The 19,260-nt window shown below is 32.8% G+C and overlaps 1 protein-coding gene across 2 annotated transcripts in view; it reads right to left on the bottom strand.

Moving 5' to 3' along the window:
- Positions 1-19,260, bottom strand: part of LOC115889552 (growth factor receptor-bound protein 14-like) — a 637,553-nt gene that overhangs the window by 76,854 nt on the left and 541,439 nt on the right. For both annotated transcript variants that reach the window (XM_030909589.1, XM_030909590.1), the window contains one exon: positions 3,616-3,728. In XM_030909589.1, coding sequence (XP_030765449.1) covers positions 3,616-3,728 — 113 coding nt within the window. The remainder of the gene's footprint in view (positions 1-3,615; positions 3,729-19,260) is intronic.

Here is a 19,260-nt window from a genome sequence, read left to right as displayed (position 1 = left end):
TTTGAGCAGGATCGTGATTAATCAGTATGTCAGTCACTTAAGGATTTTATATACACACACCGGAAAAGTCTAGGGATGTTACAATTTTATCCAGCCATCGTCAGTAATTTTATTATTTGCATTTCTGATATAATAAAATTAAAATAAACAAATAGTTTACAGGACGTATTGGAAATAAAAATGCGAAATTTGCCGAATTTTTCAAATTTACCTTGATTTTTATTGAACTCAAAAAAATACACACATTTTTTTTTATTCTAAACTGTGAATTAAAAAAAAAGATAAAACCATTTTTACTTAATAAAGGGTATGGCCTCCTCTACTGTTCATTACAGCCCTACATCGTCTATCCATGCTCCTGATCAGGTTGTCGATCTCTTCTTGAGGTACAGCCTGCCACGCTGCGTTCACGGCCCGAACCAGATCCCTACGAGTTTCACGAGGCATACCCATTCTCAAAATTCTTCTTTGGAGCGAGTCCCATACGTGCTCGATGGGGTTGAGGTCAGGAGATTGTGCCGGCCAGGGTAAGATGTTTAATTGATGAGCATTGATAAACTCACTTACCACTCTGGCTGTATGAGGCCGTGCATTGTGATGCATGAAAATAAAGTTTCTCCCAAAATCATTGGCATATGGTAACACGACAGGCTCAAGAATTAAATCACGATATTTGATTTCTGTTAGAAACCTTTCAAGAAAAACGAGATCGGTTTTTCGGCCTAACTGGACTCCTCCCCAGACCATAACTGTTCCACCTTGATAAGGGTGCATTTCCTGAACATGATCCAACCGAATAAGATTTCCCGGTTGTCTCCATACCCTAAGCCTTCTCGAATCCGGATGAATTCCAAAGCGTGACTCATCAGTGAAGAGAACATTGGCCCATTGTTCATTCGACCACTGAACATGATCTTGAGCCCACAAATATCGTACCTCTCGATTTCCTCTCGGTAAGGGTTGAGCTCTCTAGGGGCGTCTGCTTCTTAAGTTGACCTCTCTTAATCTATTGCGAACCGTGTCAGGACTAACGGTTACATTATGTGTTTCCTGGAGAATTAAACTAAGCTCTGGTGCTGTAAGATTCGGTCGGCGTCGAGCATTTAATTGTAAAAAATGATCTTGCTGAGGGGTAGTATTGCGATGTCGCATTGTGTGCCTTTCAGCAACATCACCACTTTCACGGTAGCGTGCACTTAATTGCGATATTACACTTTGCGTTGTATTTAATGCTCTAGCAACGTCGATTTGGCGCATTCCAGCTTCGAGCATACCCATGGCCCTTAGCATTTCGTCTCTGTTAAGATGTCTACGCTCCATAATGTCGTTTAATACTAAACAGCGTTATTTGAATGAATTCTGGTCAGTTATCATAAAAACATAGCCAGTACAGGTTAAATTCGAACAATTGATGCTTGGTGCTTTTTATACATTTGACAAAAAATACACAAACACTTCTGCAAATATCTCAAATTTAGAAATAACTAGTGTGACTACTTAGTTTCAATCGAAGTAGAAAGAATCGGCCTACAAATATGTGGTTGTTTATTCAAAACATTTATTTTTAACTTTAATGAAATGATATCCCTAGATTTTTCCGGTGTGTGTATTAGTATAGATTAAGGCCGTAAACAAACATAATATACAATTTTATATACTAATTCATTATAATAAAATTAAATCATAAAAATATTGTAATTGTATTCCTGCAGTTTAAGTGAAAAGTTTTGTTCCTAAATATCTACCATACATATAATAAACGCGTGTTCAAATATTAATTCTGTGGAATATAGGTATATCAATATAACATAAAACGAGATGTAATTATTAACGAAATATCATCGTAACAACAGCTATTTTAGAAACGTCTAGCTTTACTTATTTCAACCAAACCAAACCAAACCGCCACGTTTTGGAAATAGCTCAAAACAAAGCAAAACTGAATGAGGCAACAAAAAACGCTAAATTTTTTTTTTATTTTTTAATCACACTGATATTTGTTACTGTGATTTTTTAATATCAGTGATTTTTAAACGTGATGTGATCACAGTTTCAATAGCAATAACAAGTCTTGTCGCTTCGTCCCCGTTGCCCCGTTCCCAGTTAAGGCGTAATACTCACGTGTTTATTTATATCTATTTTTTTTAGATTTGAGACAAACAAGCTTGGGTTTGATTCATTTATCCAGTATTCAGTCAAGTTGCATTTATTATCGGCTACATGCCGGGTTACAAGGTCCGGGTTTGTTTAGTTTATTAGAATAATTGTTTTTCTAACCTCAAAAAATAAATAATTTTATTGAAGTGATCTCAAATCTCAAAGATTTAGCCGAGTATTCGTACGATCCGTACTTAAAACGTTAAAACATTAATTGTAGAATATATTAATATCAAATTTACATCAATAATTTCAAGATTGACGACGTACCTAAAATGTACCATCACCGTTTATAGTTTTAAAAAAAGCGATATTAAACGAAAGCGAGGCGGCCGGCAATGGTAATCGGTATCGGTATTTCCATTTTGTTTATGTTATATTAAATACTTAACGGATAAACAAGTCTGTCGACTTTTTGCTCGTTTGCATAGTGTGAAAATCACATATCAATTCACGCTTTCTTCGCAAAAAAAGTAACGATCGAGATATGTGATTTTTAAATATCAGTGAAAAAAACACAGTTCGTGAAATATCGCTCATCTCTAGTTTGGTTTCATTCATAGGATTCGGTATTTACTGCAGTATGATGATGCTACCATGATTTTTCTTATTTTTTTTTGTTTGGAATTAAAAATAATTGTGTTCTTGGATTAATAATATTAAATATACCTTTAATAAAATATAACTCTATATTTATATTGCCTACTTATCTTATTCTGATCTTTGAGAACTTTGTTTATATTTTGGCATGCGCCTGGTACCTACTATTTTTGAAATGCTCTGCTTGGAAACTTTGAATAAATAACCCAAACTAGTATGTGAGTCTCCAATTGCAAAGAATATTTTTTTTTCTATATCTCTTACTTTAACCGGAATACACCTCCTAAAAGCTGTATTTTTTTATACGGGGGTCAACTAAATTAATAAGTCTTTCAAAATCAGTAGCGGACATGCGATAAAAATTATTAAAAAACATTCTGTCTGTTTTCTGTTTGTAAATCGAGTAGAAGTTTACTTTCACTGTACTGGGATCTACTTTTGAAATTATTAGACATCCAACACAGGTTTATTTCTCTTTGGTCTCCTTGGTTTTGCAATAATGATCGCACTAGCAGCCGCTATTAAAAATACTTCGGTATCATCCATGTCAGAACAGCAAGAACGCAAATAAGTACTACATTACAATGTGGACGCCGTTGCTTGCCGAAAGATCTTGAGAAACACAACAAACAGGAAGCGCAAGCAAGGCAAGCACAATCAGAAGCAAGAGCGCGAGCAGGATCACGAGAAATGTGGACGCGCCTTTACGAAGATTTAACCATTGTTAAGTTGTTTATTATAAAAATGAGATTCGATCAAAAAAATATAAAAAATAAAAAATATTTTTTTTTTAAATCTTGATTTTTTTGTACCCTACTAATTAGACTCCATGTGTCTTCTAAATTTAATAGTACTCACTCAGCAGTAATAGTGTGGCTTCGCTTTTCACTTCTGGCTATTTCCGCAGCCTCGTCGGGATCCTGCACGATACGCCCAATGCCTTTGGAAAAATCCATGGCCACACGGGGGTCCTGAAAAAAAAACATTTTTCGATATAGATTAAATTGTATATAGAAGGGAGCAGTAGGTGTCCTATTACTAAGAACGAACAGAAATCGTTAATCATTTTAAAGGTTATTGGGTCGTCTTTTTAACCTAAGAAACTGTCGATATTGCTGGTTAGTAATTAAGGAGGGGCAACATTCGTTAATATTGCTCTTGTGTCAAGTGTATGTCTTTTTATAGGCGTTTCATTCCAATGCATGTAATTCCTATGCCTAGAGATCCATTGCCGGGCCTGTATATATTTGAAACAAGTAATAATTACACTGAATGGAATAAAAAATGGACACCTTAAAATGTCCATGTTCAATATGCGTATTATTCTAGTGTATCGACTTGATGGTTTTTTAATCAATGTGTAGCTAAATTATTCGAGTTTTTGGCCTATTTTTACATTAAATCTCTTCCTCCATCTACACTCTTCGGCACGAAAAACGGGCACCTTAAAATTTTGATGTATTTGATGTGTTCTAGTGGACCGATTTTGATGATTTCAAGCAATCTCTAAATTATTTAACTTTTTAGTATCTCTTTCTAAATTGAAAATGAAAGTTCCATCTGTCAATTACACGAGGGAACAAAAAATGTTATTTTGGTTGATATACACGGTAGGCCTGTTCCAAACACCGGAACACCGTTTTAACACAGGTGTTGGGCTGACACCGGTGGCCAAATATGGGCTATCCGGTGTTCCGCTGTTGACACCGACACCGGTGTTCAATTCGATACCGGTGTTCATCTATAACACCGGTGTTCATCTGGACACCGGTGTTGGTCTGGACACCGGTGTTCATCTCGATATCGGTTTTGGTAGCGACACCGGTGTTTGGTAAACGGGATAAAGAAGAAATAATGTTAATTAATAAGTTCAAAATAAAACCTGATAATAACAATGTCGTATCGGTGCTTATTTTTATCGTTTATTAAAGCGCACCGACTATAACTTAAAGCTTTTAAATTTAAATATATTTTTTTGCCAGACTAATCACTAAAATAAAGTGGAAGCGTCAGATAAACAACTATAGAGTAAAAAATTGTTTAATCAAAAACAAACAGAAAACAAAACAAAACATAAAAAAATAAAAATTCGTAGCTGTAAAATAAACTAAAAAATATTACATTAAAAAAACTAAAAAAAAACAAACAAACGGCACCATCGACATCGACACCGGTGTTCATCGCAATACCGGTGTCGAGATAAACACCGGTGTCGGTGTTGACACCGGTACACCGTCTGAAACACCGGTGGTCATCAACACCTAACACCGGTGTTCAAACCTCAACACCGAACAGGTCTAATACAAGGTAGATGATATGTATGGAAACGGTCGATTATTGGGTATACGAGGTCCCACAAAAAGTTAAAAATACAAAAGTTATAGGGGCTTTTAATGCCTAACATCTTGTAATAAATTAAAGTAGTCGTGATACCTCAAATATTAATTTTTTTAAATGAAATCCCCTGTATATTATTGGGTATTTCAATTCTTCCTTCAATTCTAAGCAAAAATTGTAATACAAATAATGTACCTAAATCGTTTGCGAGATATCGAGTTTTGGTTTTGAAATGTTAAATGATTTTGTAATTTCTAGACTTGATATAATCTCATTTTATACATCTATAAATGCAAACTTGAAAACCAATATCAAATATTATTAAGTATCACAGTTTCCGTAGAATGGCGTCGTTAAAATGAAATCGAACACATCAAAATCAATTAAATCAAATTGTTTAAGTGATATTCTCAAAAGTAAATAACTCGGCGAAGGTTGGTTTGAGGTACATTGTGTGTCTCTATTTTTGCTTAGAATTGAAGGAAAAATTGAAATAGGCAATAATATATAGGGAGTCCAGTTAAAAAAGTGAAACTTTGGAGTTATTACTCGCCAATAGACATTTAAAAACCCTATAACTTTTGTATTTAACTTTTTGCGGTACCTCGTATATTTTACCCAATAATCGACTGTTTCCATACGAATAAACGACCCTGTATATACGTTGTGATAAATATACGTTTTCAAATTTCAAACTAAATCTTAAATAACTTAAAAACGATTTATTATAGGTATAGGAACATGTATAGTTAAAAAGTAACGAATTGAAAGACCTTTTCACTAGGTAATGATATAAAAAAGTGTGTTTCAATTTGAAAATAAATGATTTATGATAATTTTTTAATCGCTCAATTCCATGACAGCTACCGCCATGATTATATGACATTTGAACAATTTAATTTTTGAAATAGATAGCCATATGTCTCCTCTTTATAGTCTAAGAGCTAGCAACGTTTTCGAGAAAATATTTTAAGACGTCTGGCTCTTTGATATACTTTACTATTTTTTTATTACATACTTAAATTATCTGTAAAATTCTAAGAATATTGATGTTGAACACTCATTTTAATGTTAGGTATACATTAACCGTTTTTGAAAAAAAAAATATTTTATATTTTTCGACAAACAAACTGCCTGTCAAAAAATGTATATAGCCTAAAAGTCAAATTTAGTGATTACCACAGCCAGTGTGACATAATAATACGAGAGCTAGCAACGTCGGAAAAACAAGTATTCGAAGACGTCTGGCTCTATGATATATATTTTACTATGGTCTCTCTGGAACAGCATGCGACCCCTCTGGCTGCCGATACCCGTAGTGTTCACTACTGCGCATAGGAAGAAGATCCTATATTTTTTATTAATCTAGTCCTATAAATTCTAGTATTGAATATAAATCGAACATGTCTCCATAGCGCAGTGCGTAGAGTTTCCGACCACGAACCGATGATTCAGAGTTCGAAACCGGGTCAGGGCAAAGACTTTTTTATTTTATTTTCGTTTATAATCGGATAGTAGGGAACGCAACGTTTATCGGCAGCCAGACGGGCCGCATGCTGTTCTAGAGAGCATAATAAAAGATATATCAAAGAGCCAGACGTATTAAAATGCTTGTTTTTCCGACATTGCTAGCTCTCGTACTATTATGTCACAGTGGCTGTGGTAATCACTAAATTTGATTTAGGCTATATACATTTTCTTGACAGGTAGTTTTTTTGTCCAAAAATATAAAATATTTTTTTTTCAAAAACGGTTAATGTTAGGTATAGAGTGTTCAACATCAATATTCTTACAATTTTACAGATAATTTAAGTATGTAATAAAAAATGGGGGCACCCAATTAAAATAAGAAAGAGCTGCCAACATCCGGTATTTCGCGGTATTGAAAATATTTTTAATCGATATTGATTGATGATAATGATGTGCAAAAAATCTCCGATTTAGATATTGTTGTTCTCTAGAAACTTTTAATGCGTGCTCAACCTGGAACACCCTCTATACTCTTTATATTTTGCGCAATCTTGGATTATTATGTTTGAACTTTGAAAGATATAAAAAGTATTATTAAATCAAAAGAAAAACATTCCAAATTTAGGTTCACAATTCTATACCTAACCTACAACCGAAACTGACAGTTTAAAAATGCAAAAATATTGAACCTCAAAACTGCTGCGAACATCCAACTGCAACTGAACGTCAACTCCCGAGTTCATAAATCCAGCTTTATACGAGAAAAATAAAAATGTTGTTCTATGGTGTATGCGATATGTCATTCTATTCAGAATTTCATTTTCTATCGAATAAGATAAAAAAATACCGAGGGTGCTATTTAAAAATCAAAAGTTGTAGTCATTTCCGGTGAAAGAGGAAGTGACCGAAAACAATTGAATACGTCAATCAATCCTAATTTACTTCATATACTAACATACCAAATCTCGCTTTTATCTGAAAAAAAAAAAGTTATAGGGGTGAGCCACATTTGAGAAACACCCGGTATATTTTAAGAACATGAATTTAGATATCCAGATAATTCGATTTCCATATCCACTTATTTGGGTTAATTTTGCCATAAATTATTTTTAAGAGGTTTCAAAAACCATATACGTAAAGAAAATGATTCAGTTATGCAGTTAATTTGTACTTATCTAGAGAACCACTTACGTTGAAATACTTTTTTAGTTAAGATCTGGTGCAACCAGTTTTTGCTAGAATTATTATAAAACTTGCTCTTCTTATAAAAAAATAGCCGCTGATGGTCGCCTACAGAATTTACAACGATGTTTTAAAAATCTTTACAAATGACAGTATTAAATTAAAAAAAAAATATTAAAACATGTATATGTTTTTTTTTTAATTTCCGGAATAAACAACTTAGGAATTTTGTACAAGTGCAGACCTTAAAGTATGTACTGGGATGTATTTCAGGAAGATATTTTAACTTCTACCTCGCAAAACCTACCTAACTTCTTCTGGCTCAAAAAAGTGTGAGTGGATTGGGATGATTTGTTTTAAATAGAACACCCTGTACAGGGTGGGTCAAATTCGACGCTTTTAAATGGAAACACCCTTTTCTATAGGAGATAGACAAAAACTAATATCGGTGTCTGGAGCCCAATTCTTATCAAAAACATGGTGGTGAAAACCGCATATCGATATCTGTTACCGTTTCGGAGTTACGGGGTGTTTTTCAAAAATATGCATTTTTAACAAATCGCTGTAACTTTTTTGATATGGAAAATTTTGTATTTTTATGAAAACATTTCCAAAGCACCTTTTGACGTAGAATTTAATGGTTTAAGTATAATTTTTTTAAAATTAATAATTTAAGAATTATCAACAGAAAATTTGATTTTTTATATGGGACACCCTATATATTTTTGATTTATTGAAAATAATTTAAAATTACCTTTCCAAAAATATAACACACTTGATATTTTGCTCGATTCCTCTTCGAGATGTAGAGTATATAAAAATTCGCCCGCTTTTAAATAAGTAGGCTTTGAACGGTACCGGCTGCAATGCAAAAAAATTCTAGCTGTGAGCATCAATTAAAACGAAAATAATATTTGATATGAGAGATGCAGAATTTTATAACAATTTAAAATTTATTTAACCAACATCAACACATTTAAACTATATCTAATAACAATAAAAATAAATAGCAAACCAAGACATGAGATTTTGCTACAGGTGTTCGACATATCGACCGTCTTCTGTTATGGAACTGGCAGTTTTTGAACATTTCTCGCGGAATTCATTAACTCAGTGGGGGTGAAACATACCCTCCCATAACTGCTAAGTATTTCTAATTCTTGTGTAGATTATATGGAAGAATAAGGAATCTTTATTCTTCCGCAAATATATCCATAAGATTAGATTCATCGGCACTAAGTCAGGCGGCCTCGACGGCCAACGGCTGGGATCTTGGTTAGCTATTCAATTATTCTTGAAATTGGCTGTAAAAATTTGCTGATAGCTTCAGCGTTCTGAGGCGGTGCATCGTCTTGCTGGAAAAATATGTTTTCGAGTTCCATTAAGGGCATATCATCAATAAGGGGTCCAAAGCCTACTAGTTAAAAGTGGCGAACTTTTAAAATTCTGTATTTCGAAGGGGATTATAAGAAAATATTAAGTGTGCTATATTTTTGGAAAGGTAATTTTAAATTCTCTTTAATTAATTAAAAATATAGAGGGTGTCCCAAATAAAAAATCAATTTTTCTGTTGATAACTCTTAAATTATTAATTTTTAAAAAATTATACTTAAACCATTAAATTCTACGTAAAAAGGTGCTTTGGAAATGTCTTCATAGAAATACAACATTTTCCATAGCAAAAAAGTTACAGCAATTTGTTAAAAATGCACATTTTTGAGAAACACCCCGTAACTCCGAAACGGTAACAGATATTGATGTGCGGTTTTCACCATCATGTTTTTGATGAAATTTGAACTCCAGACACCGATATTAGTTTTCGTCTATCTCCTATAGAAAAGGGTGTTTCCATTTAAAAGCGTCGAATTTGACCCACCCTGTACATTATTGAATTTTTGGTCTCATTTCTGATCACATTACATAATCCTAGGATATTATAAAATATATTTTGATAGTTTCAGAAATATTAATAAATAAATTTAAAAAAATATATTTTTCAGCCTTTTTGAAAAAAAAAATGAAAATACAAGAAATGTTCTGAAATAAAAACGATATTAACTATACGAGGTATTTAATATAGTTGGTCTCTACTTACTTTTTTTTACAAATATCGTAATCTTAACCATACAAACTGTTCAATATTCTATGCCAAACTTTTTAAAATATAAAATAAACTTTCTTCGTTTTTTCTTCTAAATGGAACACTTTGTATATTAATCCTTTGTTAGAGGGAGAATTAAAAATAAATATTTCGTCGGTTTACAAGCAAAACACACTAAGTCCAATTAATATTGTCAAGGTGTATGTGGCGCTAAACTGTATTACTGGTTGCCTACTTTACCGCAACGTGTCAAGAAAAATGGCGCATTCGCCAGAAAATAAAAGAATATTACAAAATTCTGTAAAACGTTCCAGAAACACTCGCCAGAGAGTATATAAAGTTCGCGCTTGGCTGTTGGACCAGTTTTTGAAGTTTGAATATACCGCGTTTGGAAATTGTGAATTAATTGGCGAAGGTGCCAGAGTTAGAGTAATAGTAGTTGCATAAATTGTTTTTTTTAAATAGTATAAATTGTGTGTACAGAGTGAGAGAAAAATAAATTCGTTAAGTATTTTATCGTGAGTTTAAATTAGTGGACCCACGGAGTTCGTAACAAATGGTGTTAGAAGTGGGATTTAAGTGGATTTTGAAGATTATTGGGCGATTTTATGGAGAATATGAGAAGAGAAAAGGCAGAAGAACAAGAGAGGCTGCGAAAAGAGAAAGCAGAAGAACAAGAAAAACTACGTAAAGATAAGGAGGAGGAAAAATTACGACAACAAGAAAAACAAGAAGAACAGGACCGGCTTGAGAAAATTCTGGAAGGCTTAGAGGCGCGTCATCAGAAAGAAAGACAAGAGGAATAGGACCGGATCGAGAAAATTTTACAAGGGTTTGAAGTGTGTCGACAAGAAGAAAAACTTGAAGAGCAGGACCGTATTAAGAAAAGTCTCGAAAAAATTAAAAAAAAGCAACAAGCAATGTTGGAAGTACGTTGCCAGGAACAGCAGAACCACTTCCAAGAAGCCGTAGATCTGGAGGAGCGCCTTCAGCAGAAGCTAGAAAGGTTGGAGATGGACCTACAGAAGACGATGGTACAAGTAAGGACACCTGGCGTTCCGAAGACTGCGAACCTTAAGGCCCCGACCTACGATGGACAATCGACATGGACGATGTACCACCGCCAGTTTGCAGCAGCGGCTGCTGCCAACGGATGGACCGACCAGGAGAAAGCAGCTGCACTTGTCATCGCGCTGCGTGGCCCTGCCCTGGAACTGCTGCAAACTATTCCTGCAGCCCAACAGCAGGAGTACGAAACCTTGGTTGCTGCATTGGACCGAAGATATGGCGACCAACATCCACGTCAACTTTACCAGGCCGAGATCAAGACACGCCTGCAGAGGTCCGGAGAGAGTCTGCAGGAATTCGAAGCTTACGTCGGCTGGTACACCTGGCATATCCAGAAGACTTTGTCAAATCGATTGTAAGCACTGCTGTAAAACGGAACAACGTGAATGCAACGTGAAGTTTTAAGCTTGGAGCTGATGAACAGTGGACGACGACACAGTTGAGGAAAGACCAAATGGAAGATCCAGACATCGGAGCAATACTACGGTTCAAGGAAGGTAACGGCGAGAGACCACCGTGGCAGGATATTGCGGACAGAGGGCTCGTTTTCAAAGCTCTCTGGGCTCAGTGGAATTCACTGGTTATTGAGAATGGATTGTTAAAGCGCACGTGGGAAAGTGAGTTTAAATTAGTGGACCCACGGAATTCGTTATTTATATCATTTGACTAGATTTCTTCCAGAATATAGATCTATATCCAGGAAAAATCTACTATACCTTCTAAGAATTATTAGCTTAATTTTTATATTACTTTCATATTCATTAAGTCCATAATGGCGCTATATTAGTTCATTAAAAATTGCATTAAAAGTGTATTCGTTTTTTGACTTAGTGTGTTTTGCTTGTAAACCGACGATTTCTTGTATTCAAAGTATTTCAAAGTCTGTATCTTGTGTCTATATCAGTCTTATATTTTCGGTGAAAGAACCATATACAGGGTGTCCCAGAAATAAGTGCAAATGTTTTAACTGGTAGTATAGTTTAACCCCAGAAACACGCCTATGAGGTTTTTTTGCGAAAAAAAAATGTTGAAAATTTAAAATTTTTCTTGACATTTTCCGGGAAATTTGAAAAAACATTTCAGTGCCACTTGTTTATTCACCTGAGATTTCCCTACGGTGTATCTAAACCTTGCAGTGTTGCAACCTCATATGTTATCCACATTCTACATAGTTCGGCGGAACATCTACATTTATAAATTCATAGACAAATTTCTACTCAAAAAATTAGGAATGTTAAATTTAATCATTTATCAGTGCTTATTATTAATAATTATAGAAAAAAAAACACATTAATTATTTTTAGTACTTACCCTTTCAATGAAAACTTAACAAAAACCACCGAAAATTAACTAAAACATTACGTTTATGACGTTTACGAAAATCTTTGTTATGCTGCAAAATAACTTTATTTTGGAAAAAATTTAATAAAATGATTCATATTATTCACAATCAGGTCACAAAAAGAAATTCCTAAAATGCTTATCGTAATTTAGAATTCAATTCAAGAAATTTAGAAAACATCCCAACGAATAATCGGTTCATTTTTGTTTTGTTTGTTTTCTTTCATGTTTCTCTGTTTTATTTGAACCACTGTTTTACAAAACACTTTGAAAAGCACACATTACTTTGAATACCTTTCTGAATGAATAAATGTTGAGAATTACTGTCTCTTACCGCCACTTTCCGAACTACTTTCAATCTTAGAAAATACATGTTTCACTCAACAATTTTAAATACGTATTTTGTTTTTTCGCTATTTTTTCTATGTATTTCAACAATTCCATCGACAGCGCAACCGTCGCGTCGGCCGTCGGCCAAGAGAGCGGCGCATCACTGGTAACTGCTCCTTTGTCGCGCCGCCGTGTCGAGCTTGCGTCATGCGAGGTTGCCGTAGTTTCAACAATTTCAAATTCAAGACACTCGAAGCAATCAAATTCTTATTAAATTTTAAAAATAAAACAGAAAAACATGAAAGAAAACAAACACAACACAAATGAATTGGTTATTGATAAGGTCACAAAAAAGAAATTTCTAAAATGTTTATCGTAATTCAGAATTCAATACATCGAAAACAGCCCGACGAATAATCAATTCATTTTTGTTTTGTTTATTTCCTTTCATGTTTCTCTGTTTTATTTTTAAAATTTAATACGAATTTGATTGCTTCGAATGTCTTGAATTTGAAATTGTTGTAACTACGGCAACGTTGCTTAACATCGTCGTCTGACGCAAGCCCACCACGACGGCGCGGCGACCGGCGATTCAAAGGATCAGTTCACACGCGGCAGTTCTTGGTTGATGGTTAGGCTGTCGATGGAATTGTCGAAATACATCAAAAAAATAGAGAAAAAACAAAATACGTTGTCAATAATTGTTGAGTGAAACATAAAATACATGTTTCACAGATTGAAAGTAGTTCGTAAAGTGGCGATAAGAGACAATAATTCTCAACATTTATTCATTCAGAAAGGTATTCAAAGTAATGTGTGCTTTTCAAAGTGTTTTGTAAAACAGTGGTTCAAATTGTGATGAGGCCTATATGAAAATAATGTGTTAAAAATGGGGACTGTTATTTTAGTAGTTATTATAATAGCATGTACAAGTAAAGCAGCACAGTGAAGTGTATTTTAGTTAAGTGTATATCGAAAAAGAGAACTGTCACAGTTACATCGATCTGTCATAAGTATCTTTTTTAATGTTGGGTAAGTTTTTTAATTTAACTTTTTTACCACATTTTTTTAACGCATTATTAAACATTTAACTTTTTATTTATTTTATGTAATAATATCACAATCTTAAAAATGTAATGCATCTCTGCAAACTCCTCAGGTGTGTTGTGATTTTATGACTTACTTTTAACATATACTTTCTTGTCCCTATGGCAACACAGTGCGTCGAATTAACTGAAATCCGGACTTGATCCGGGTATTTGGATGTAGTTGGCGATATCTGCCGGCGGTTCTCAAAATGTTGCGATTATTTTTTTTAAATTTTCAAAGTTAAATAACTCGGTTATTTTCAATTTAATTTAAAAATGGTAAAGAGAAAATATGTTTATTTTGATCAGATCTACCACCCCTTAAAATATCTGCACTCATTTCTGGGACACGCTGTATAATAACAACGCGAATATTTGCGAAATTCATAAAAAAATTTGAAATACTTTAAATACAAAAATATTTCTTTTTAATTATCTATCTAACAAAGGAATAACATACAGGGTGTTCCATTTAACGAAGGAAAACTATTTTATATTTTAGAAAAAAAGAAATGTCAAGTTGTTGCATCTATTTCCTTATTTCCTGACATTGTCATTCGTTTTGACACTTTATAGTTTTGTATTACGAGTTTTTGGTTTAAATAAATGGCGTTGTGATACTTTTACTATCAGACCTTGCAGTCGACCAATGTTCTTTTTAGAACCTCTTTTAGTTTTAGTGCGAAGTGTACAAGATTAATAGCCGTAAAAAACTCATCGCAACTTTATTAGAATATTTTGAACGGAAAAGCGGTAGTAATGGCCCTTTATGTCCCTTAAGTGCTGTTAAGAAGGCGACTTTGTTGATGTAAATAATAACTGTTTATATATTTATAATTAATTTATTTTTGTTTCCTAAAACATTTTGATTAAAATAAAATATACAGGTTGTTAATTTGAAGTAACAAAAGAACATGGACGTTATCACACAATATCTCTTGCACACTCCGAAACGGGGTACGCATGGATGCCCGCTGAAATAACAGTTTTGCAACTGACAGCGTTGAAAAATGGACATTAAATCGTTTAATTTTCTTCCCTCGCATATATACAGGGTGGCGCACCTCATTCACCTCGGTTGATTATACGAAAACGGAAAGATGTAGAAACAAAATATTTTATGGGTATATGTGGGGAGGCAATGTGCACAATTTAAAATTATTTTTAATAAAATTATTTTATACAGGGTGTTTCAGAACTAAGATCCATACCAAAGTTATATTTTTTCTTATGGAACACCAGGTATTTTATTTCATTTTTGGATTCTTGGGCCCAAAAAAAGGCAGTTATTTTAAGGGTTAAATATGTTTAAAATCTTGGTTTTTGAGATATTTAAAGATATTTAAATTTGCATGCTACTATAGAATAGATTATTAACACCCTGAACTAATACTTTTCAGAATTAATTCTTGTGCTGAGTTTAAAGGTAAAGAAATAAACTTTACCGGAAAATGTTAATATTTCCTTAAATTTATGCAGGGGTATCAAAAATTGCTGATCTATTTTAAGGATTTATTTTATATAAAAACTTCGTTATTTCAAAGGCAACACACTGTATTTTTTAAAATAATCCGAAGCAGATCCAAATGCTCTTTCAAACTATATTAGGGTTTCCTATACCTATCTAGCTCAGATTTTGAATAAAAAGTGATTTTTAAATAAAATTGCAATTAAGATGGCTGCTGTCACCATGGCAATTTTCTAGTGACAGTTAGTAACTATTTTCAAAGTCGACATTAATTTATGGACATTATTATTTATAATTTATAACAGTTTATCTACAATAGTTTACCTACCTAATTAAATCAGCAGTTTTTGATACCCCTGTATAAATTTAAGAAAGTAATAACACTTTCCAGTAAAGTTTATTTCTTCATGAAAGAGTATTTGAATCTGCTTCGATTTATTATAAAAAATACAGGGTGTTGTATTTGAAATAACGAAGTTTTTATGTAAAATAAATCCTTAAATTAAATCAGCAGTTTTTGATACCCCTGTATAAATTTAAGAAAGTAATAACAGTTTCCAGTAAAGTTTATGTCTTTACCTTTAAACTCAGCACAAGAATTAATTCTGAAAAGTAATGTACACCCCGGTGTTAATAATTTATTCTATAGTAGCATGCAAATTTAAATATCTTTAAATATCTCAAAAACCAAAGATTTTAAACATATTTGACCCTTATAATAAATACCTTTTTTTGGGCCCACAAATCCAAAAATAAAATAAAATACCGAGTGCTCCATAAGAAAAAATATAACTTTGGTATGGATCTTAGTTCTGAAACACCCTGTATATTTCAAAATAATTTTAAATTGTGCACATTGCCTCCCCACATATCCCCATAAAATATTTTGTTTCTACATCTTTCCGTTGTCGGATAATCAACCGAGTCGAATGAGGTGCGCCACCCTGTATAGTTTCAGACTCATTCAACGAAAAACAAAATGGGTTCGCTTAAAATACACAAAATTTAATCTACGAAAATAATTTTAAATGTAAAATTTCTTTGGTGGGCCAATTAAATGTCACTCAAAAATAAATTAGTGTCAAAAACATACTAATGGAAAAAGTGAAACTTTGTAAAAGAATATCGTTTAAGCAACATTGTAAAGGTCCGTCTACACATAAGGTTTTACCGCACGTCTTATTATAATCAGTAAAAACGTATCAAGTAAAAAGATATGTGTAGACGAGAAACAAACGTTTTACTCGAGCTGAATTAAGACGGTCTAGAGAACTAGGATCTTTCAGTTTTACACCAAAACTGTCATCAGTTATCAGTGCCGTTCTAATTTTATTTAAAAAGTGTAAAACTATGATGTAGGGTAGACGTGGGGTAGACTCAATAATTTGCTGTTTTATTTTACGTTGTGAATAAATGTGGGTAGTTATTAAAATTGTTATAAAAATATATAATTCTAATAAAAATCGATAAGTTTAGGTTTACTACACGTATGTGTATTATATAGTAACTTACTTTAGCCAAAAGTTATTCCATTATTTCACTCGATTTTTGACCGAGATCTACCGCACGCTACACAACCAACTATTTTACAGTCTTTTTCGATGAATCGGAATAGTGTCACTGTTAATAATTTAAGTTCTGCAACAATTTTCATCTATAGATTTACTACCTTTATACAACTATCAGTAGTAGAATAAATAATAAATAACATAAAATAAGCTCAGTACAGACTGACAAATTCACAAAATTTGAAATCAAATTCAAAAGTGTCAAATTAATCGTCAAACAGAACTGTCAAGGATCCCCACTCTAGAGTCCTTTTTCCGCCCACCATGCACGAATACATTATAGATAGCATTATACTCCTTTAATCTATTTATTCAAAGTATTAGAATTATACACGACTTTTTTGACACCCTGTGTATAAAATATGATCTTTGAAAGACTAAAGTGTATAAAGTCAAATAATTTTATATGCGATCTTATAGCAATCTCCATTTCATAGCCATCGCCGACACCGTTTTTTTTCGATCATAATGTTATACATCTATACCATTTATGTCGTTATTTTGTAATAATTGAATTATGTTGTATACTTCTTCCAGATATTAGTTTTAAGTTCTAAATAATGTTAGTCTTGTTCTTTTGTAAATAAATTTGTAAATAATCTGCAAGGAATCTAAGGAAAAACGTAACCGTATTTAAATATTTTTTATTGTTTATTATGGCTAGTCTAAGTCAAATATTTTCAGGGTTGGTAGATCTCGATAAAAGAAACATATTTTCTCTTTACCGTTTTTCAAATAAATCCAAAATAACCGAGTTATTTTACTTTGAAATTTCCAAAAAAATAATTTTTTGTTAAAATTTTGAGAACCACTGGATTTTTTCTGGATTTTCTTTCTTGTAAAGTTAATTTACTACCTATCTTGCCATATTTTCAAGAAATTAGGTTTTTTAACTGACAACTAAAAAAATTCTAAAAAAATTGTTAAAAAAATATATATTAAAAAAAAGAATACGCTAGAGAGAAGAGAGAGAAAATATTTAATAAAAAAATAATATTAATGGATAAATCAGAAGTTAAATATTTATTAAAAAGAATGAGATGACTTCAATCTAAAAGTTATATTTTATTTACTAATACTTTTACACCTCAAGCAGGTCGATGCCCATCGGTAGCTCTACGGAGAGTAGGGGGGGTTATATGAACTAAAAGAAAAACATAAATAAGCGCCACCCACTTTAAGACCCTCGGAGTAAAAGTGCTGTTCTTAAACTTGTAACGTTTTCAGTTCGTTGCATGTCTTTTTTATACATAATATATGATGTGTGGCCTATCATCACCGGATTCCCTCTCGTTCAGGCCGGATAGTTTATTTGACGCGTAATTTTTACGTTCCCTAGTCGCCAACCCTGTTATCGTTCGACACAACCCTGTTATCGCTCTGAGGAGGCGCTGTCAACATCGCTTCTGTCAACTCTCTCCGTGCTTAACCTCACTTTGTTTTGACGCTCTGTTGTATCCCAGCTTTTAGAAATGGTGATTATTTCAATCTTGCTGTATAATCTGAATCAGCTGCTATTTCGAGGCTACAGGTAAAGATAGTTATTACCTTTTATAGATTCGATATTATTATTGAATATTTTTAGGGTAGAGTTACGGATGTCCCAACTTGTATTTGTATTTTGCTGGCACGTTGGCGCCTTTTCTTTTGTCCTCCAGAATGTCACATGGAAGAAAGGACATGTTGTTTATTATTTATTGAGCCCTCGGAAGTATTTCGAGGTAGGTTTATTTTGTTTATTAGACATTGTTTGGTTTTAAACAAGAGTTTCATATTTTTAGGGTCCAAGGTACGGACTGTGTCCAAGGTACAAACTAAAGTGGGAAATACTAAGCTAAACTAAATAAAACAATAGAATCAGTTGACTCATTTAATTACGAAATGTTCCTCAATATTACTTAATAAATGTTAAGCAGTGTGGCTCGGCAAATAAGATTAAATGGCTATCCAGAACTCAAATGTAAATCAAATTAAACTCTTCCGAGAACTATTCATAAATATGATTATTACCAGATTATCTGCTTAATTATAGCAACTCTAAATATATCCAAAATCGAAGACAATCTATACAAAAAAATATTCTGCAATACAAAACGAAATTTCAAAGTTACAATTTACAGTAGTAAGTTAAAGTGATCTTCATAGAATGTCATAAATAACTTGAAGATAATAAAGCTAAAACACTAATAAAGAGACTGTCAAAACCCACAAATGAGGTTGTTCATCAAATACTATATTGTATTTTAAACTGTAAGTCAGTTCTAAGGACTATTGAAAAATATGAGTCAAATTAGATTGCCTTAAAAACCATACTATTTAACCTTATAAAGAGTATTATCCAAATATATAAATTATTCATGCCTAAATTAACATTGAATGTGTCTGTTAATAAACACATAAACAATGGATTTGAAATCAATGAGAATAACAAGCATCAAAGTCTCTTTGGTTATAAATAAGCATTATTAAAACAAACATCATTTTCAATTTAAAATTATTTTAAACAATCAGTAGTCCTTCATCGAACCCAAAACTTACAATTTGTAAAAA

Source organism: Sitophilus oryzae, unplaced genomic scaffold, assembly GCF_002938485.1.
Source record: "Sitophilus oryzae breed Bouriz unplaced genomic scaffold, Soryzae_2.0 scaffold_815_pilon_pilon, whole genome shotgun sequence".
Lineage (NCBI taxonomy): Eukaryota > Metazoa > Arthropoda > Insecta > Coleoptera > Curculionidae > Sitophilus > Sitophilus oryzae.
The sequence above is the reverse complement of the archived record's forward strand: the minus strand, read 5'-3'. Positions and strand labels throughout refer to the sequence as shown.